Consider the following 19,038-nt stretch of genomic DNA (forward strand, 5'->3'; position numbering starts at 1 on the left):
TGTTGGGATAATCAAGACTGTACATTTCACATTGCGCATGCGTATGTCTAGGCCCCAAGTATACCGCAATGAGGAGTCTCAGCGCCCTGGCGGAACTGGTCATCGCGGAACTATTTTTTCCGGTCTTCGGGTGCCCTGGTCTACCCGGCAGGAAATGCGTCAAGGACCGCGCCGCGCCGCCGCAGTCGGGCTTCGGTCGCCACGGTAACGCCAGCAAGGCAGGTGTCCCCGCCATGAGTGTCCGGGTCGCGCGGGCCGCGTGGGCCCGAGGCTGGGGTGCCAGCTACCCTCGCGGCGCCTCGAGCTTCCGCGTGCCTCCGCCGGGCCCTGAGAGTGTTACTGAACTGCTGCGGGACGCGGCGGTGGAAGATGAGGCTGGCGTAGCGACGGCGCGCCGGTCGCCGGGTCAGTGCTCCGTGCTGCTCTTTCCGGGCCAGGGCAGCCAGGTGGTGGGCATGGGTCGGGGCCTGCTCCGCTACCCGCGCGTTCGCGAGCTCTACGCCGCCGCCCAGCGCGTGCTCGGCTACGATCTGCTGGAGCTGAGTCTGCACGGGCCGCAGGAGGCCCTGGACCGCACCGTGCACTGCCAGCCCGCCGTCTTCGTGGCGTCACTGGCCGCGGTCGAGAAACTCAATCATCTGCAACCGGAGGTAAGGCCCCAAGCCCCGGGGCAACCAGGAGAGGGCGAGCCCATCCCGGGCTGTAGCCCGGAGCGCTCCGTCAGACACGGTTGCTACTGAGCACCGACTGGTTCGAGCTCTGTGGACTAAACAAGGATCTCTGTCCCAGGAGAGCTTGCTTCTTAATGGAGGGGGACAGACAATAAAGAATAAATATGCTACGTAAATGATGTAGTACATTAAAGGTGCTAACACGTCGTGAAAAGGAACCTAGAGCAGGAAAAGGGGGTGGGAGTAGCGTTCAGGTTGCAACTTAAATTGGGAGGTCAGGGAAGGATCATGGAGAAGGTTTATCTTTGAAAATGGCACTTCACTTGAAGATGGGTGAATTGATGGCGTAGTGGTTACGAATCGGGTTGCTAATTTCATGGTCATCAGTTCAAAACTACCAGCTGCTCCGTGGGAGAAAGATGAGGCTTTCTGCTCCCGTAAAGATTTACAGCCTCGAAAACCCTGTACAGGGGCGGCTATGCGTCGGAACGGACTCCACAGCACATAACAACAGCAGTACAGTCTTGACGGAACAAAATACTGTGTGGACTTGAATCATCCTCACCACCGATGCTGTTGGAGCCCAGTGTTGTGGCCGCTGTCATTCTGTCTCGTTGAGGGTCTTCTTTTTTGCTGACCCTCTACTGTATGAAGCATGATGTCCTTCTCCAGGATCTGGTTCCTAATCTCTCCTGATATAACATGTCCAAAGTACATGAGACAAATACTTGCTTCTAAGGACCATTCTTACTGTAGTCTTCCAAGACAAATTGATTCTTGCAGTTCATGACATATTCAGTATTCTTAACCAACACCACAATTGAAACGCATTCAGCATTTCTTTTTTCCATCTTCCTTATTCATTGTCCAGCATTCACATGCATAAGGTGATTGAAAATACCATAGCTCGAGTCAGGTGCACCTCAGTCCTCAAAGTGACTTTGCTTTTTAACATGTTAAAGACTTTTTTGCAACAGATTTGCCCAGTGCAATACTTTGTTTGATTTCTTGACTGCCGCTTCCATGGGTGTTGATGGTGGATCTGAGTGAAATGAAATCCTTGATACTTTCAGTCTTAGTTTACCCTGCTGTGGCTTACTGGTCCACTTACGAGAGTCTTGGTTTGTTTTTGTTGCTGTTGAGGTATGATCCCCACATTTTAAGTCTTTGATTTTCATCAGTAAGTTCAAGACCTCTTTGTTTTCATCAAGCAAGGTTGTGTCATCTGCATACTCACCTAATTCTCCCAGCAGCCCTGGGAGGTAGGGTGTACTCTACCCCCACTTCACAGGTGACACAACTGACGAGCAGAGAAGGTAGGGAATGCCCCTAAACTAAGGCTCAATTCCAGGTCTTTCATCTGAAAGTCAGGTTTTCGATGTCTGTTGTTGTGATGTGCCGTGGAGTCCGTTCCAACCCACAGCGACCCTGTACAGGGTGTCTGAGGCTGTAAATCTTTACGGGAGCAGAAAGCCTCATCTTTCTCCCGCGGAACAGCTGGTAGTTTCAAACTGCTGACCATGAGGTTTGCAGCTCGATTCGTAACCACTACGCTACCAGAGCTCCTTTTTCAATGTCTACACGTAACCATTTTGGCTCTGCTTGGCCTGAGTAGCAGTTCCAGGGAGAAGAGAGTCTGGGTTGGAAAATTCTGAGTCCTGAGGTGAAGTCACAACCCCACCACAAGGTGTCAGCCAAGGCTTGTCCTTACCCTGCAGGGAAGTTCCTCACCCAGTAAAGGAGCTGGTGATCCAAGAGGCCATGTCTGTGTGTCTCCTAACTGGAGCCCTAGCCAGCGGGATCTGACTCACTGAGCCCCGAACACCCTTCCACCTCTCAGATGTGGAGCCCTAAAGTGAGCTCCCCTGAATCCGCTTCACGTATTGTTTCTGTCACCATAGGTCATCGAAAACTGTGTGGCTGCAGCTGGATTCAGCGTGGGCGAATTTGCGGCCCTGGTATTTGCTGGAGCCATGGAGTTTTCTGAAGGTACCTAGGAAGGGTTTACTTGCATGCAGGGCTGGGGTCTTGTTGGATTCACTGGGAACACAAGCCACTGCTAGAAAAGATCAGGGGTCCACTTGGGTACTGGGCTGGAGTTGACATTGGAACCCCAAGACCAGGCAGGCCATCCTTGATCTCCTTTTTAATTTCTTTATGAAATCTGCTTTCTTGCTTGTCTTCCTTCATTCCAGGGACGACCCCCACGTTTGGCATGCAGCAGTTACTTGATAGATACTCCTTGAAGGAAAAGCAGGCAAATGTATATTTATTCTTGAACCATACTTTTTTTGCTGAGATTTTCGTTTATATTTAAGATATTTACAACAGCATGGTGTCTCTGTTAAGGAGAAGAGGAAGAAGCCTCATTTATATTCACAGATTCTGTGAAAACTATGACTTGTATGGTTAGATGTGTAGATAATGTACAGGATTTTAGCTTTCAGGCAGTTCCTGGGTTACAAATGTTTGATTGACAGGCAATTCCAATTCCTACTTGCCCTTTAAGCCAGTTCTTGCATGCCTGAGGAACAGATCCAGAATTTTACAATTTGGCCGATTCATCGTGGTACTGGAAAGAAAACATTCCAGTTCAAAGCCCTGGAATGGGAGACTCGGAAGAGGCGTAGTGAGCTCTTTTCTGAGCCTGATGGGAGAGACTGGGGTCTTGTCAGGACTCTGGAGCGCGGCGCCCATTCACAACCTGCTGTCAGCCGGCGTCTTGCAGCAGGGCAGCACTGCTTCTGTCTCTTGGCTCAGAATCCTCCGAGCGGTCCGGTTACTATGCAGCGTGCTGTCCTTCTTCTGTAAGATGATGTTTCTAGCAGGGCTTCAACCTGCCACTGTCCCCGTTCTCGCCATCTTTCTGTTTCACCCTGACTTGAAATACTCGGATCTCTTCTGTTGACTCTTCCTCAGCCATGACTGAACAGAGACCCCAGGGACAGTCTGTATTTGCAGTTTTCAGGTTTTTTTCACTTGATGTTTGTGCATAATCATTGCTCTCGTGCCTGTGTGGGAGCTGAGAGGTTTTCTCTGTGTCCTTGGGCGTGTCTTGTTGCTTCTGTCACAGCCCTTAATGTCCAAGGTCCAGAATTGCCCTTGTATATGGAGTCCTGGTGTGGCGCTGTAACGTAAGCATTTGACTGCTAACTGAAAACTGCTCCTGGGAAACCCGGTACAAGGTTGAAATGAATTGAAGCCGCTTGACAATTGACAACAACATACGGAGCTAAACAACCCAACCCACCAACACGCAGGAGTGTGGAGTGACTGAGGTTGTGCTACAGAGAAAAGGGCAGGATCAGCTCCTCGGACCTTCTCGAACCCTGAACTACACCTTTGGCCTGGTCATTCCTCCGGCTCCCAGAAAGACTGTCCAGGCCCGGCCCTGTGCACACGTGACCGAGCCCGTGTGCCATGCAGACCCAGGAAGCATGGTTCCCTTTCAGTTGGATCACCTGGTGGTGTCAGGTTCGCCAGGTGTAAACGGGGCTGTATGTGAGTCGGTGAGATTTCAAATGATGCACAGCTGCCCTCGTATTTCATGGCTCGTCATGGTTTTCCCTCTTCAACATGTTATTGTTGTTAAGTGCCATCGAGTTGGTTCCGACCCATAGCAACTCTGTATAGGGTTTCTGAGGAGCAGCTGATGAGCTTGAACCGCCGACCTTGCAGTTCAATTTGCAGTTTGGTGCATTAACCCACAGCGCCCCACCAGGACTCTGACCTCTCTGAAACAGCAAATCCATACTCACGATCCCTGGTCTTCATGCCACCCGGGCCACCTGGATACCGTTAGCTTCACTGTCCTGGTTACAGAATTGGAACTTGAAAGTGATTGTGACTTGCCCAAGATAGTGTGGCTCAGTGTGTCTTCCTCCCTTCCCTCCCCAGTTGCCTCGTCACTGGTCCTCCTGACACTTTGGACGGGGGCATTCTCTGGTGGGGAACTGCCCGGTGTATTATGGGATGTTGTGCAGCATCCCTGGCCTCTACCCACCAGATGCCAGTTGTGCCAACCCAAAGAAGGCCTGTCCCCCATTGAGAACCACTCCCAAACTCATCTAGTTTGTAAGGTGGGAACCCTCTTAGTTGAACTGAGTGAGCCAAGGACAGCTCCCCAACTGGAGAATTGGTCAGTTGGTGATTTTTCAGGTCTGGGTCTCCCTCCAGCCTCCCGTACCCTGACTTTTCCAAATGTTCCTCTCTCTGGGCAGGTTTGTACGCGGTGAAAATCCGAGCCGAGGCCATGCAGGAGGCCTCGGAAGCTGTCCCCAGCGGGATGCTGTCTGTCCTTGGCAAACCCCAGTCCAAGTTCAACATGGCCTGTTTGGAAGCCCGGGAGCACTGCAAGGCTTTGGGCATAGAGAATCCTGTGTGCGAAGTGGCCAACTACCTCTTCCCGGACTGCAGGGTAATTTCTGGACACCACGAGGTTAGTGTTGGCGGGAATGGCCTCCAGGCCCCCAGCTGGAGGCCAGCTGTGTAGTGGGGGCCCCACCAAGCCCGGGTGTCTGAGGAGTGTGTGCTAGAGGGACCCTGTGGAATACTGGCCCCTTTCCACACATCTACAGACCCTGAGCACATCACCCTCCTCCACACCCCCACAGACCCTGAGCACCTCACCGTCTTCCACATGTAAGGGAGAGAGGTCGGACCAGACCATGTCCGAGGCTGTCCTGTACAGTAGCCTGGACTCGCATGATTGGACCCGAGAGCTCTGCTGGTGCCTTCAGCCCACCCTGCTTTCCTCAGCTGTCTGAGTTCTTTGCTTCTGTTCTCAGCTTCCCCAAACACCATTTATTGGCATCTCCTCTAAGGAGTTCTGGAGGCCCCAGATTTGTCAGCATGGCTGCTGCCTTCAGCAAATAGTCTGTGAAGGGCTAACTCCAGGGTCAGGGGCATGTTTTCCAGGAGGAGGGGTGTTCCAGGCAGAGGGGCAGGGACCCCTGATGGAAAGGGGTGTTCTGTACTGGGGAACACAGACGGAAGCCTAAGGGAGGCGGTCTGCTCAGACAAGCCCTGGTCAGCCCTCACAGGCAGCCCTGTGAGGATGGGATTCCTTCTCACACTTTAGACACGAGGAAGCTGAGGAGGTTGGAAGGCGCACGAGCTGGAGCGTGGGAGAGGGCACCCACGTCTCTTTGTTGCTAGTCTGTTCCCTCCACTGGACCATGGCAGACCTCGCCTGTGGTCGAGGTTTCCCCAGTCAGTGAGCGCCCCCAGACCCCTCTTGGTACAGTTCTGAAATGAGGGGGTGGTGGTGGTTGTTAAGTGCCATTGAGTCCGTACCAATTCACAGTGACCCTGTATAGGGTTTCCAAGAAGCAGCTGTTGAGTTTGGACCCCTGTGTATACATATATATAGGGGGGTACTTCAGAGAAATGGCTCACACAGTTGTGGGGTTTGGTAAGTCCCAAGTCCCCGGGCTCACCTCAGAGTGCTGACTGATTTAGGCTCAGAGACGTGCCGTCTGACCCAAACCACTCCTCCCTCCTACCCCAGGGGACACGGCAGACGCTGTTTCTCTTTTGTCCTTAGTGGACTCCACTCTTTTGGTGTACAAGATGCTCATTGCCAATCTTTATGTAGCATGTAGAGCACATGGTGGCTCTGTTGGTTAAGCATGGGATGGGACCACAAACCACAAGGTCAGTGGTTCGAGCTCATTAGCTACTCCACAGGAGAAAGATGAGACTTTCTGCGCCTGCTAAGATTGACAGTTTGGCTGTAAGTGGGCACCAACTCAACAGCACTTAACATAAAGCGTGCACGTGCCCACAGTTGGTTCTCACCATAGCCTTGAAAGGCGGCTGTGGGCGTGCCCTGTGCCATGTTTACAGACTGAAGGTTTGCAGTGACCCTGCGTTGGGCAAGTCTGCGTCATTTTCCCAGGTGTACATGCTCACCCGTGTCTCTGTGCCACGTTTTGGTCATTCTCATGTTGCCCGCTGCAGACATCACAACTCTGAGGGGGCTCGTCAGCACTGGGCCATGATGCTGGTGAGACCTCCCAAGTCTGATGACTCATAGGTGGCCCCGCACCTGGACAGCCTTCTGTCTGGGGTTTCAGGCTAGAAGGGCTCAGCTTGCAGAAAGGGCTGGGGGTGGGGGTGTGTGCACCGGAAGCTTTCCACAGACCCTGAGGCCAGCCGAGCTGTGCCCCTAGAACACAAGAATAGCTACTGTTTTGAATCTTTGTAACTGATGTTTGTAGTTTTCAGTGTGTTAGTTGGCCTTTCTGAGCCAGGTGGCCTTCAGGAGGAGGCTGCAGGTTTGGGGAGGGGGCTCTGTGCTATAAAGAAACCCTAGATGAAAGTGACTACGTCCCCAGGATTTTGAAGGGAAGGCCTTGCCTGGTGAAGTGGACCTGGATTTAGCCTTCGTTTTTACCCTGAAGGTAGTGGAGTCACGAGAAAACAGGCTTGTTAGAACTGTTGCGCATTAACAGGCTAATTTTTGGAAACAGACATGTGCTGGCCTGTCCCTTAGTAGCCCACCGTTTAACCCACTATGCCACCAGGACTCCTTAAAGGGAAAGGCATCACTGAGACTTGACACTGGAACACTAGATTCAGAGTCCCGCATGCCCACCGTCACACCGTAGAATCGGCTCTTACTGGGAAGTGCTTTTGTGTTTACATGAGCTCTCTGACCCGATGGTCCGAGAGGCTGTGGGCCACAGGGGAATTGTACCCACTCGCAGATGAGAAAGGATCAAAGCAACGAAACGATTTGCCATGTTCCCTGAGTTAGCGGTGACAACGTGGCCCAGGTGGCCATGTCTCCCGCGGTAGCTCTCAGCTCTTCTGCTGCCAGCTGCCCAGGTCCCTCCAGGAGGACTTCAGGTACTGCTGACTGAATCTGAACTAGAACCGGAGCCACCGTGAGCTGTCTCCCATCTCAGGTGTGGGTGGCAGATAAGTGTCCCTGGGGGCATGAGCAGGATGTGCCGCTCTGGAGGGCACTGAAGTGACCAGAGTGTGGAGATGGGATGGAGCGCGTGGCGTGGATCATGTGGTTCCCCAGGGCCATGGAAGGTGTGCTGACTGAACCACAGTGCATGAAGTCTCAACGCATAGACCCTGGGTACAACATACCCAGCCGCTGCCGGTCCTGCAGACCTCACAGTTGTTGCTACACCTGAGCCATCACTTGCACTCGTTGCCCACACTAGCCCACTCTAGGAAGTGTCCACTTGTTACAGCTGCTCTTGATCCATCGTTGAAAATCTGAGGCCACTCAGAGAGGTGAAGCCAAGTTTCAGGTTTATTAAGCCAGCTGGCTCAGAGGAGCTAACTTCTCCAGATCCTGAGCCCTGAATGCAGGTCAGCACGGGCGTATATGGGTCAGAATCCGGGAGGGGCTAGGTTGCGGATCTGTTTGAAGACAGGTGGGAAACCAGAGGATTAGTCTCTCTCAGAGACCTGATTAGCATTCTAGCTTGTTAACTAACATTAATGTTTCACAGTTCCTGTTCACAATGTTGTTGTTAGGTGCCATCGCTCTTACACACAGCAGATGAAACACTGCCCGGATCCTAGGCCAACCTCACCATTGTGACCACGTTTGAGCCCATTGATGCTGCTATTGGCCAAACCATCTCGCTGGGGGTTTTCTTCTTTTTCTCTGACCCTCCACCTTACCAAACATGATATCCTTTTCCAGCGACTGGTCCCTCCTGACAATGTGTCCGAAGTATAAGAGAAGAAATTTGGCCATCCTGGCCTCCAAGGAACACTCTGGCTGCACTTCTTCCAACACAGATCTGTTGGTTCTTTTGGCAGCCCATGGCACTTTCAATATTCTCCTCCAACACCACAACTCAAAAGCATCAATTCTTCTAGTCTTCCTTATTCACTGTCCAGCTTTCGCATGCATATGAGGTTATTGAAAATACCATGGCTTGGGTCAGGCGCACCTTAGTCCTCAAGCTGACATCTTTGCTCTTCAGCACTTTCATAAAAGGTCTTGTGCAGCTGATTTGCCTAATGCAATACGTCCTTTGATTTCTTGACTGCTGCTTCATGAGTGTTGATAGTTGATCCAAGAAGAATGAAGTCCTTGACAATTTCAATCTTTTCTCCATTGACATGAATGTTGTTTATTGGTCCAGTGGTGAGGATTTTTGTTTTCTTTTCATTGAGATGTAATCCATACCGAAGGCTGTGCTCTTTGATCTTCACCAGTAAATGTTTCAGCAAGCAAGGTTGTTTCGTCTGCATATTGCAGGTTATTAATGAGTCTTCCTCTAATCCTAATGCCATGTTTTTCTTCATAGAACACCCAGCTTCTTGGATGATTTGCTCAGCATACAGGTTGAATAAGTATGGTGAAAGAATACAACTCTTTCGCACACCTTTCTTAATTTTAAAATACTCAGTGTTCCCACATTCTGTTCGAACAACTGCCCCTTGGTCCAGGTACAGATACCTCATGAGCACAATTAAGTGTTCTGAATTGTCATGATCCACACAATTGAAAGCCTTTGCGTAGTCAATAAAGCACAGGTAAACATCTTTCTGATATCCTCTGTTTTCATGGAGAAAATTTTGCAATATTGTGAAAATGACTGAAATGCTACAGAGAGACAACATGAGACTGTGTTGCTGGGAAAACGGCACCAGGTTCCCACAGTCTTCCACCCGTCATCACTGCAGCCTGCCAACGCAGGACACTTGTGTGTGTTTCCTCCCCGGAAACTGGTCTCGGCCTAACCCTCTGGCTCTTCTTGTTGCAGGCTCTGCGGTTTCTACAGGAGAATTCCTCACGGTATCACTTCAGACGCACCAAAAGGTTGCCGGTGAGCGGTGGGTTTCACACCCGCCTCATGGAGCCCGCAGTAGGGCGGCTGACGGAGGTGCTACAGACGCTCACCTGGAAGGAGCCCCTGGTGCCTGTGCACTGCAACGTTCATGGGGGTAAATACACGCACTCGAAGCACATCCCCAAGCTGCTGGTGAAGCAGCTGGTTTCCCCAGTGAAGTGGGAGCAGACCATGCACGCCATCTACGAGAGGAAAAAGGGGACGGAGTTCCCCAGAACGTTCGAGGTGGGCCCGGGGAAGCAGCTGGGGGCTGTCCTGAAAAGCTGCAACCTGCAGGCCTGGAAATCCTATAGCCACGTGGAGGTGCTGGAGGCCTGCGAGGCCCAAGACCTGTAGGGGCCCAGGCCCACCTTCTCAGCAAAGTGCTCGTAGGCAGCATCGAAAGAAACACAAAAAGCAAACATTACTATGCTTGTGAGACTGTCCACCCGTTTCCCCTTGGAAGGTGCTCCGGGAAGAAGACGCCACGGTGATAGAGACCTTGGTGAAACTCACTCGGCCTCGGCCAGTGTTGTCACCTCAAACAGTCCCTCAGCACCTCTCAGGTTCAAGCTCGTCCAGAAAACGGGCCCAAGTGGGTTGTTCTCAGGCTCAGATGAGGTGGTTTGTGAAGCCCTGAAGGGGCCATGGGTCAGGTCCGCACCAGAAGGCCCAAAGCCTTGTCCTCAAGTCAATTCAGCCAGCACCCTCCGTGACAGCTATGGGGCCAGTCTCGCGTTGGTCCATTTATCCCACCTACTGCGTGCCCGCTGTAGCCTAGGGTGCGTGAATGGCCCCTGTCCTGCTGTGTGGCGCAAGCTTGTGAGAAGACCCTGGGTGAGCCCCCACTTCCTGACTGAGGAGACCTGTCCTCAGACGTCCGTTAGTACCCACTAAATGAGTCTGAGCTGCCCGGGTGGCTCCTCATGAGGTAGTGCTGGGGGGATGTCGGGAATGGGGGAGGACAGCTCTGGCCGGTCCTGCCTTCAGAGTACCAGGAGGGAGGAACTTGTTCTTAAAAGTTTCATAAAATTTCAAACACTTACAGGGACCTTTATTTAAAAAATGCTTTCCTGGGTCCATTCGAGACCCCTTGCCCTGAGAGCTTGGAAGGGGGCTGCTCTCCAAAGTTCAGCTCTGGCTGGTAGGTCAGTACCTTAGGGTTATGGGCATTGAAACGTGCCAAGTGTTCTCTGGCAATCTGAGGTGGTCTCAGTGTCCCTGTACCCCCCTCCTCAGGGTCTGGGTAGTTCTTTCGTGGCACCACCTTAAGGAGGAGTCCAGAAAGCTGTCCCACCTTGGGGTGGAGAGGTGGGTTCCACCTCTCACTAAGGGGAGGGTGCAGACTGCATTTAGAAAGTGAGGGCAGGGTAGTGACTAGACAGGATCCTGATCAGATGGGGACTGGGAGCTGGTGTACTCGGGGCACTCGAGCCCAGTCCTCAGGTCACAGAACCGCATCAGCCCTGGGAAGGCGAGACTCACCTGTATGACAGGGGCTCATCTGGCTGCTGAGTGTCCCCACGGGACTCCACCATCTCACCCCCCCTCCTGGGCCACATTCCCTGGAGGCTGAGCCCCAGGCGGCCCAAGGGCCTGAACACAAAAGGTGGTCAGTGTGTCCACTGCCCCACTTCCTCCTCCCCCAGCATCATTCCGCCCATGAGCACTCCCTGTCCTGTTGGCCCCCTCCTCCTCTCCACCTCTGACAGTTGTTCCCTCCAGAGTTGGCCTCCCCATTAGAACAAGAGCTGAGTGGGGACCAGGTCTGGTTCACAAGAGCCCCAGGCTCCCTAAGCAGAGCAGCCAGCTGCAGGCCCCCCTCCCTGTGACCACACCCAACCAGCAGGGTGTCCTAGATGATGAACCCTAGGACTTGATGCCCAAAGAAAATCCTTAATAGTGGGTGATTCAGGACACCCCAGAGCCTTTTTTTCCTAAGCGCCATCCAGTCGATTTGGACTCAGCGACCCTGTAATAGGGTTTCCCAGAAGTAGCTGGTGGGTCTAAACCGACAACCTTTCCATTAGCAGTCCAGTGCTTGTCCTCAGCGCCACACCAGGACCCCACTGGGAAGATAATAAAGGTAGACTTTGCAAACCTGCTATGTCACGTGTCAGGCATGGTGGCCTTTGGGGTCCTTAGAGCAAACCTCATGGAGCCCCTCAGAGCAGACTGGGTGGGGTCAGTAGAGAAAGGACCAGAGATCAAGTGGAAATTAGCTTTTATTTGGCTCTCTGTGCCTCACCGAAGTCCGTTCCAGCATGTTTTCTCTCCCCTTTGATTTGGGGATCCCAGATGCGGAGGTGTGACCAGCACTCCCCCCGCTGCCCACCATGAGGACCCATCCTGGGGAGGAAGGATCCTCCTTCCCCGGGACAGGCTGTCTCACAGAGAGCCAGGCACAGCCAGGCCTGGGCACGGGCCACTAACCAGTAGCGGCCACAGGTAGAAGGAATTCATTTCTCTCTTAAAAAAACAATCCCCAAAAACTCCAGTATGAAACCTCAGCAGTGGCCCAGCACTACCTCAGGGGTTAAATATAAAAACGGGAGCATGGGAAAACCACAGTTAGAAACAGCCAAGACATCAAAATAGGGCCACATGCCACCTCCAGGGTGGTGTCACCGGGGCGGGGCCAGCCCCACCCAAGCTGCCAGGTGGTGTCACTGGAACAGGATGAGGTGAAGCACCACACCGAGGAAGAGGAAGAGCAGCGAGGACAGAGGCACCTGTCTGCACACCTGTGGGAGGAGGGGGAGTCAGTGCCATGGCCCCTGCAGCTCCCCAACTCCACACCTGCCCTCCTGGGCACGCGGGGACAAGCAGGGGAGCCCCCAGTACACACAGATCAAGGGGTGGGGGGCTGAAACCTGAGAGAGAAGTAGAGAGGGAACTGGGACCCTGAGGGCTGCTTAAGTGTAGGGCAAAGATAACAATGAAAAGTGGGCCAGAGCACCCATTCTGTACCGGGAGGAGTGGGGAGGGTGGGCGCCCCAAAAAGACTGATTAGGAAAGCAACTCAGAGGACGCACCTTCCCTGAGCCCAGATCACGGGCAGAGGGAAATCACTCCCTCAGTCTCTGGTGCCTGCATTCAGCAACCCTGGAGGAGTCTCAGACCCAAAGACCTTTGGGACCAGACAGGTAGTGTCAAGTGAAGGGTGAAGCAGGTGAGAACAGGAAGTGGTAGGGACTGAGGCTCCAAATGGTCACTACACGCAGGGTGTGGGGGACAAGTCAAGCATGCGATCAGTTTCCCGAGGCGCTCTTACCCAGTTCCCGCGGGCCAGCAGTCTCCGAATCCACATGTACTCCTTAAGCTTGGTGAGACAATTGTTAAAACTTCTGAAAACACTCCTCATGCCAGTCTGGACGTAATTGAAAACTAAGCTGCCAAACAACGGGAGCAGAGAATGGTCATTGCTGCAGAGATGGAGGAAACAAAACAGTCCCCTCCCACCCCCACCCTGGCCCCCTTCCCTGGGGGCCCCACTAAGGAGGTCCTTTCTCCATGGGTGACAACCCAATCCAATCTGATTTTCTGTAAGAAAAGGGCCTCTAGTGCATTAAATCTGCCAGCTCCTCCCCACCCTGGGATTTTAGCCTTGCCCACTGGAACCTGAAAGGAGCTCTGGTAGAGTATTGGTTATGAATCGGGCTGTGAACCGCAAGGTCAGCAGTTCGAAACTACCAGCTGTTCCGTGGGAGAAAGATGAGGCTTTCTGTTCCTCTAAAGATTTACAGCCTCGGAAACCCTGTACAGGGTCGCTATGGGTCGGAACCGACACCACAGCACATAACAACTGGAGCCTGGTGAGAAGAAAACACACACCCAGCTTTCCCTGGAATGGGGGTGGTATCGGGGGGAGTCATCCTGCAGAGGGGCTTCATGTTGACTGGCACCCTGGTAGTCCCAAAGCCGGGCTGGTCCACTGCCTGCCTCCTTTGAGGACTGAGACTACATGGTGTTGCCCAAAACACACGCAGTCTTAATCCCTATACGGAGCCCTGCATGGAAACAGTCTTTGCAGTTCTGTCGGTTAATATGACACTATCCAAACTGGTGGTGGTCGTGATGGTGGGCTGTGTGCACTGGAGTTGATCCTACTCAGCTCTTTACAAATTTGCAAGGCTGTAAATCTTTACGGGAGCAGAAAGCCTCATCTTTTAGTTTCAAACTGCTGATCTTTTGGCTAGCAGCATGATGTACTGTAGCCCACCACACTGTCAGGGCTCCTGACAGCAACCTGAGTGATGTGGTGGTGATGTGCCATGGACTCAGTTCCAACGCAGCAACCCTGCATAGGGTTTCCGAGGCTGTAAATCTTTACGGAGCAGAAAGCCTCATCTTTCTCCCGTGGAACAGCTGGTACTTTGGAACTGCTGACTGAGGTTAGCAGCCTGACTCATACCGTAACTCCCTTTATACCAGAGTAAACCCAAAAAAACCCCAAAGTCACTGCTGTTGAGTCTATTCTGACTCATAGAAACCTTAACACGAAGGCGTAGGGCTGCTCATTTAGGATTGTAAATCTTTATGGCACCAACAGCCTCATCTTTCTCCTAAGGATCAACTAGTAGGTTCAAACCTACAACCTCACAATTAGCAATGTCAACACTTAACCCACAACACCACCAGGGCTCCTTTACACCCAGAGTAAGGTGGGCCCCAATCCCGTATGGCTAGTGAACAGGCACAGAGGAGGGAATGACAGCTACAAGCTAATGAACACCTGGAAAACTGCAAAAAGACAAAAACCTTCCCAGGAGCAACCTATTTCGACTCATAGTACAACCGCCCCATAAGGTTTTCAAGGTGGTAATCTGTCCATCTGTCTCCCACAGAGCAGCTGGAGGACTCAAACCACTGACCGTCCAGTTAATAGCTAAATGCTTCAACTACGGCACCACCAGGCCTCCTTGTGGAGAATATGCCCCCTGACAATATCCCGAATTCAAACTTATCCCCAGGAGGGTCTGTCAGTTTGTAGTGCCGCGGTGGCTTGTGTCTCGCTGTGATTCTGGAAGCTACGCCACCAGTATTTGAAATAGCAGCAGGGTCCATCCATGGTGGACAGGTTCAAGTGGAGCTTTCAGACTAAGACAGACTAGGCAGAAGACCACAGCCATCTGACTCATAGCAACTCTGTATAGGGTTTCCAAGGAGCAAATAGAGACCACCTCAGCAGAACACTGATGATGAAAGACCACACAAATTGTGGGATGAACATGATACATGAAGAAAGCAAAACATCACGACAGGAATGAATGAAAGACCAAAGTGGATGTCAGAAGAGACTGAAAGTAGTGGAAATGGAGAGCAGCTGAAGTGAAAGGAAGAGTCATATCCCTTCTCTATGCTGAGCAAATTATCCCACTTCCTGATGAAGATCAAAGACTACACTTTAGTATGGATTACAGCACAACGTAAAACAAAAATACTCTTAACTGTACCAGCAATTAACACTGTCATAAACACAGTAAAGACTTCATTTTACACGGATCCCATGAAAGCAACAGTCTAGGAATCATTCATTGCATTGGGCAAATCTGCTGCAAAAGTGTTAAAAAGCGAGGATTCACTGAGTAAGCCATGGTATTTCTAATCACCACATATGCTGGGGGTCTCGGGGCTGAAGCCCACTCTGCTGGCGGTCACCCTTTTCCTGTTACCCCCCACCCCGCTCCCTCCAGGGTGTGTGTCTGATAGACTTGGATGGAATGAGAATTCCAGAGGCCAAGGCTGTCATTTTAAGTCAAGACTGTTGGAAATTCACTATATCTTGGCTCAATAAGGGAAGAGGGACTTGGAGTTTGCATCCACTTCCCAGGCCAGAGTCCTGGTGTGGCACTGTAGGATAAGCACTGGACCTTAAGGCTGGTTTGAACTTCAGGGTTGGCAGTTCAAACTCAACAGCCGCTCCTTGGAAACCTTATGGCCGCAACCAACTCAACAACACATTAACATCTACTTCCCAGGCCCGATAGAAAGGAACAGTGGGCTAGTTTCAGGAACTGGGAGTCTGGTGGGGACACAGTCAAGGGTCCCAAGGCTCATTGTCTTCAGGGCCCCTCCTCCCACCACTCCCAGGTGAAAAAACAGCCTAGTTACCTGTGTACCCTGGTGAGGGCCACCCAGGCCAGCTGGACAAGGCGGGGGTTTCTGAGCCACAGGTCCATCTCGTCAGCGATGAGAGCCAGCTGTAGGGCTATCGGGGCGGGGTTGCTGTGAGGAGGGGGGCCACATTGCCTTCAGGGGTGTTGCTGACACCCCACACAACCAGGACACCCAGTCCGTTGGCAGCTGTCAAGTGGGGGGAGAAGAGCAGCACGGAGCAGCCCCTGCACCCAGGGTGGTGTGGGTGTCATATGGGACGGAGGCATCTCTCCTCTGGCCTCACACGCAGACCCCTGCTGCAGCAGGACAGCGGGACATCCTGGGCTCCTCTAGTTGGAGGGCAGGGGGTGTTTAGTTCCTCGACACCTGGGTGGGTGGCAGGTCTGCCTACTTGTGTCTAGCATGCCACCCAAAGAGCACTTAAGAAACTGCTATGCCCTAAGATTCCCTGGGAGGTCCAGGAGAGGCTGACCACCTGGTGGACCTGGGGCTATGGGGGGTTATCTGAATCTCCTTGGTCACTGTAGGACCCTGGGACACACTCCTTGGACCTCAACCCTCAAACCACCTCTGTTCCCAACACTGCCTCAGACGGCAGGCTGTCAGTAAACCGAGGCCAAGTTCTGCTGTGGAGAGACAGCCTGTGGAGGCAGGAGTGGGGGTGGGGCATGAGCTCACCAGTCTTTGTTCATCCACTGCCCCTCCACCCCCCAAAAGCCAGCGCCCGATTGGCACCAGCCCTCATTCCACTCCAGTGACTCAACAGGGAAGCCCCAGGGTGATGGGACTCTCAGGGCCACTGCGGACCTGTTTCTCCCCTAGTCCAGGTGATGGAGAAAACCTGCGAGAAGGCTGGCTATACCCCCACCTGGAGCCAACAGCCTGTGGGACCCTGGGCTGAACTTCCCCTGACCTGGTCTGCAAATAGCACAGGGAGGGAGAGGATCAGCTGGTCACCAGGCACCTCCCACCCCGAAGGCCAGAAGAGCCCAATGACCCCGAGACTCTTGCGGCCTCAGCAGGATGGAGGCAGCCAGAATCCTGGGTCAAGAGCTGCTCCATGGTGTATTGTCTGTGCTGTTTTAATTAAGAAGGAAAGGCTGTCGGTGGGGCCACCTGGAAGGGCCACCCTGGGCTGGGTCTGATTACTGTCCAGCTTGTGTGGGTATGGACATGGACGGAGATGGTTCTATGAGCCTCCATTTCCTTATCTACACAGGGGAGGATAAAAACGTGCCTGCTGCCTCCATGAAGATGCCTGGCGAGCCCCATGCATCGTGATGTGACATGCCACACGTTGGGAGCAGCTGGCAGGGTGCACTGGACATTGGACTCCAGGCCCACCTCAGCCCAGGTCCTTCCAGGGTTCCTCTGTCCTCGGCGTACGAGGCGGGGCCAGGAACTTGGTCCAGGTGGCCTCCTCAAGCCCTTTCCTGGGTTTCTCTTCTGCTTTTCACAAGTTAGATTCCTCACCTTTTCCTGGCCAGAAAGATGCCCTTGTCCAGCTCCTTACACTGAACTATTTTGGTGGCCAGTGACAAAGGTGCACATTGGGAATGTGAACATGTGGTTCGTTCTGAGGGCCTGCTGGGAACTGGTATGGATCACAGCCATATGCAATATAGTGGGGGCCCCAGGGGACAGTGCCTGGGGTTCATTTGCTTCTGTGATCACTGGCCACAGAATGCCCCACGCCTGCTCTTCCAACCCAGCCAAGGCCACTGACCAGAAGCAGGTGGGCAGGGCCACAGTGTGACAGGACAGGCCTACCTGGCAGGAGGGGTAAGCAGACCAGAGGACTCGAAGTACACCAGAGGGTTGGTCATGCCGGAAACCTCCTCGTTCGGCAGGAGTCCAGGGACCTGCCCATACAAGTAGGTGGTAAGCAGGTTTCTGGAGGCACGTCCAAGCCGAGACATCTCTTCTCTGGGAAGGAAAATAGAGCATTGTTGAAGCCCCCAAACAACACACTCACAAGTCACCTGCCCCTTTGGTCCCAGCCCCCAGGCATGAGGTCTGCTTTGTGTGGGCTGTGCATCTTGACACAAGTTACTGCCCTCTCTGGTCTCAGTTCCTACATTTGTTTAGCGGGGGGCTTGGAGATCATCATAAGTGGCGCCTTCCTTTCTTCTTATTTGTGAGATAAAATCAGGGTACAGATATAGTAAGGTCTTGACCACTGACCAGTAACCCAACTGAAAAGCCCAAGACCCCTAGGAGCTGGGGAAGACATGCCTCCTCTTTCAGCATCTGCCACTTCTTTTGAGAGAATACAAACAATGAACTAAACAGGAAGAAGGCATCCATGATCCCACATCCCAAAGGGACCCACATCAGATTCTTCCAGCTTTTGTTTCTACATACACACATGTAGTTTGAAAAATGGGACTCCCTCCATCCACAGTATTACAAGCTCCGTTCTGACTTCACTTGATACTTTTTCTCCTTTACTTGCAGCTCCCCTTGCTGCTAAGGTGACCTCAGAGGAAGTCTTATAGGGGACGTGGAAAGAAAGGAAGTAAACAACTCTTCTCCATTTTTACTGTTTTCGATACAGGAGTGAGAGCTGGAGCTGCAGCAGCCATCTTTGGACACTAAGGTGATAAATGCAAGAAGGATAACCAACCTGCCTCGGGTTGGCCAGGTCGAGAAATGTACAACCCTGACACCACAGACACCCCCCCACTAGGAGCATCCTGAGGCTTGACCAAATAATGAGCTCAGGAGTCTGCTTCCGAAAGGCGATGATCGGTAACGAAACGCAACCAAAGCAGGGGATCACAGAGACACAAAGGTCAATTTCAGGTCCTCCCAATGTTTCAGGGCTGACATGTAATTTTCAACAGTGCACCCGAAACACGAAATCAAGATGAAATGGACGCATAAGAGGTGACGTAATCCAGCCAGGGGCAGGGACTCCGGTCTCTTGAGACACAATTACACAAGGGTAGCACTGTCCATCCTAGAACCTAAGAGAAAACAAATGCCCAGGATTTCTGTTTCAGAGAGAGAAGGCAGTTTAGTTTCCTAAGAGAAGAGGCTTGCTTACACCTGGTCCAAGGGGCGGGGGGGGCGGGGGCGGTGAAGGGATCCACATGTAAACACAGCCACAAAGAGCCTGTGCCCTGGCATATGCCACCTCACACCTGTCGGAGCTCCTTCTCCCACTGCTGAAAGAAACCCGAAGGTGTGACCTCACCAGGAGGGGGCGGGCCCTGGACCCAACAGCTCCCTGAGGAGACAAAGACTTGTACACAAAGAGAGTCACGGTGCCATACAAAATGAGGGTGACAATTTCAACACCCAACAAAGGTACCCCCCAAGAAAAGCCCCAACCCCACTGCCATCAGGTTGACTCTAGGTGGCCCTATGTGTTATGGAATCGAATTAAGCAAGCCCACTGTCTGGCGCGGTACAATCAACACTAGCATTCAAAC

At 52.6% G+C, this 19,038-nt stretch overlaps 1 protein-coding gene across 1 annotated transcript; it reads left to right on the forward strand.

Annotated features, from left to right (window-relative positions):
* Window positions 1-233: 233 nt before the first annotated feature.
* On the forward strand, window positions 234-9,838 carry MCAT (malonyl CoA:ACP acyltransferase (mitochondrial)). The gene is made up of 4 exons (XM_006866908.1): window positions 234-650; window positions 2,573-2,660; window positions 4,892-5,109; window positions 9,416-9,838. Exons 1-4 carry the CDS (start codon window positions 234-236, stop codon window positions 9,836-9,838), a joined length of 1,146 nt encoding a protein of 381 aa, XP_006866970.1.
* Window positions 9,839-19,038: the final 9,200 nt, after the last annotated feature.

This window comes from Chrysochloris asiatica, unplaced genomic scaffold (genome assembly GCF_000296735.1).
Source record: "Chrysochloris asiatica unplaced genomic scaffold, ChrAsi1.0 scaffold00097, whole genome shotgun sequence".
In the NCBI taxonomy this organism is placed as follows: Eukaryota; Metazoa; Chordata; class Mammalia; order Afrosoricida; family Chrysochloridae; genus Chrysochloris; species Chrysochloris asiatica.

What these genes read in the sequence shown, in the direction of transcription:
- MCAT (XM_006866908.1), top strand. Translation starts at nt 234, where the DNA reads ATGAGTGTCCGGGTCGCGCGGGCCGCGTGGGCCCGAGGCTGGGGTGCC. An exon ending in TCAATCATCTGCAACCGGAG is followed by an intron (nt 651 to 2,572) that starts GTAAGGCCCCAA and finishes CTGTCACCATAG; the next exon opens with GTCATCGAAAACTGTGTGGC. An exon ending in AGCCATGGAGTTTTCTGAAG is followed by an intron (nt 2,661 to 4,891) that starts GTACCTAGGAAG and finishes CTCTCTGGGCAG; the next exon opens with GTTTGTACGCGGTGAAAATC.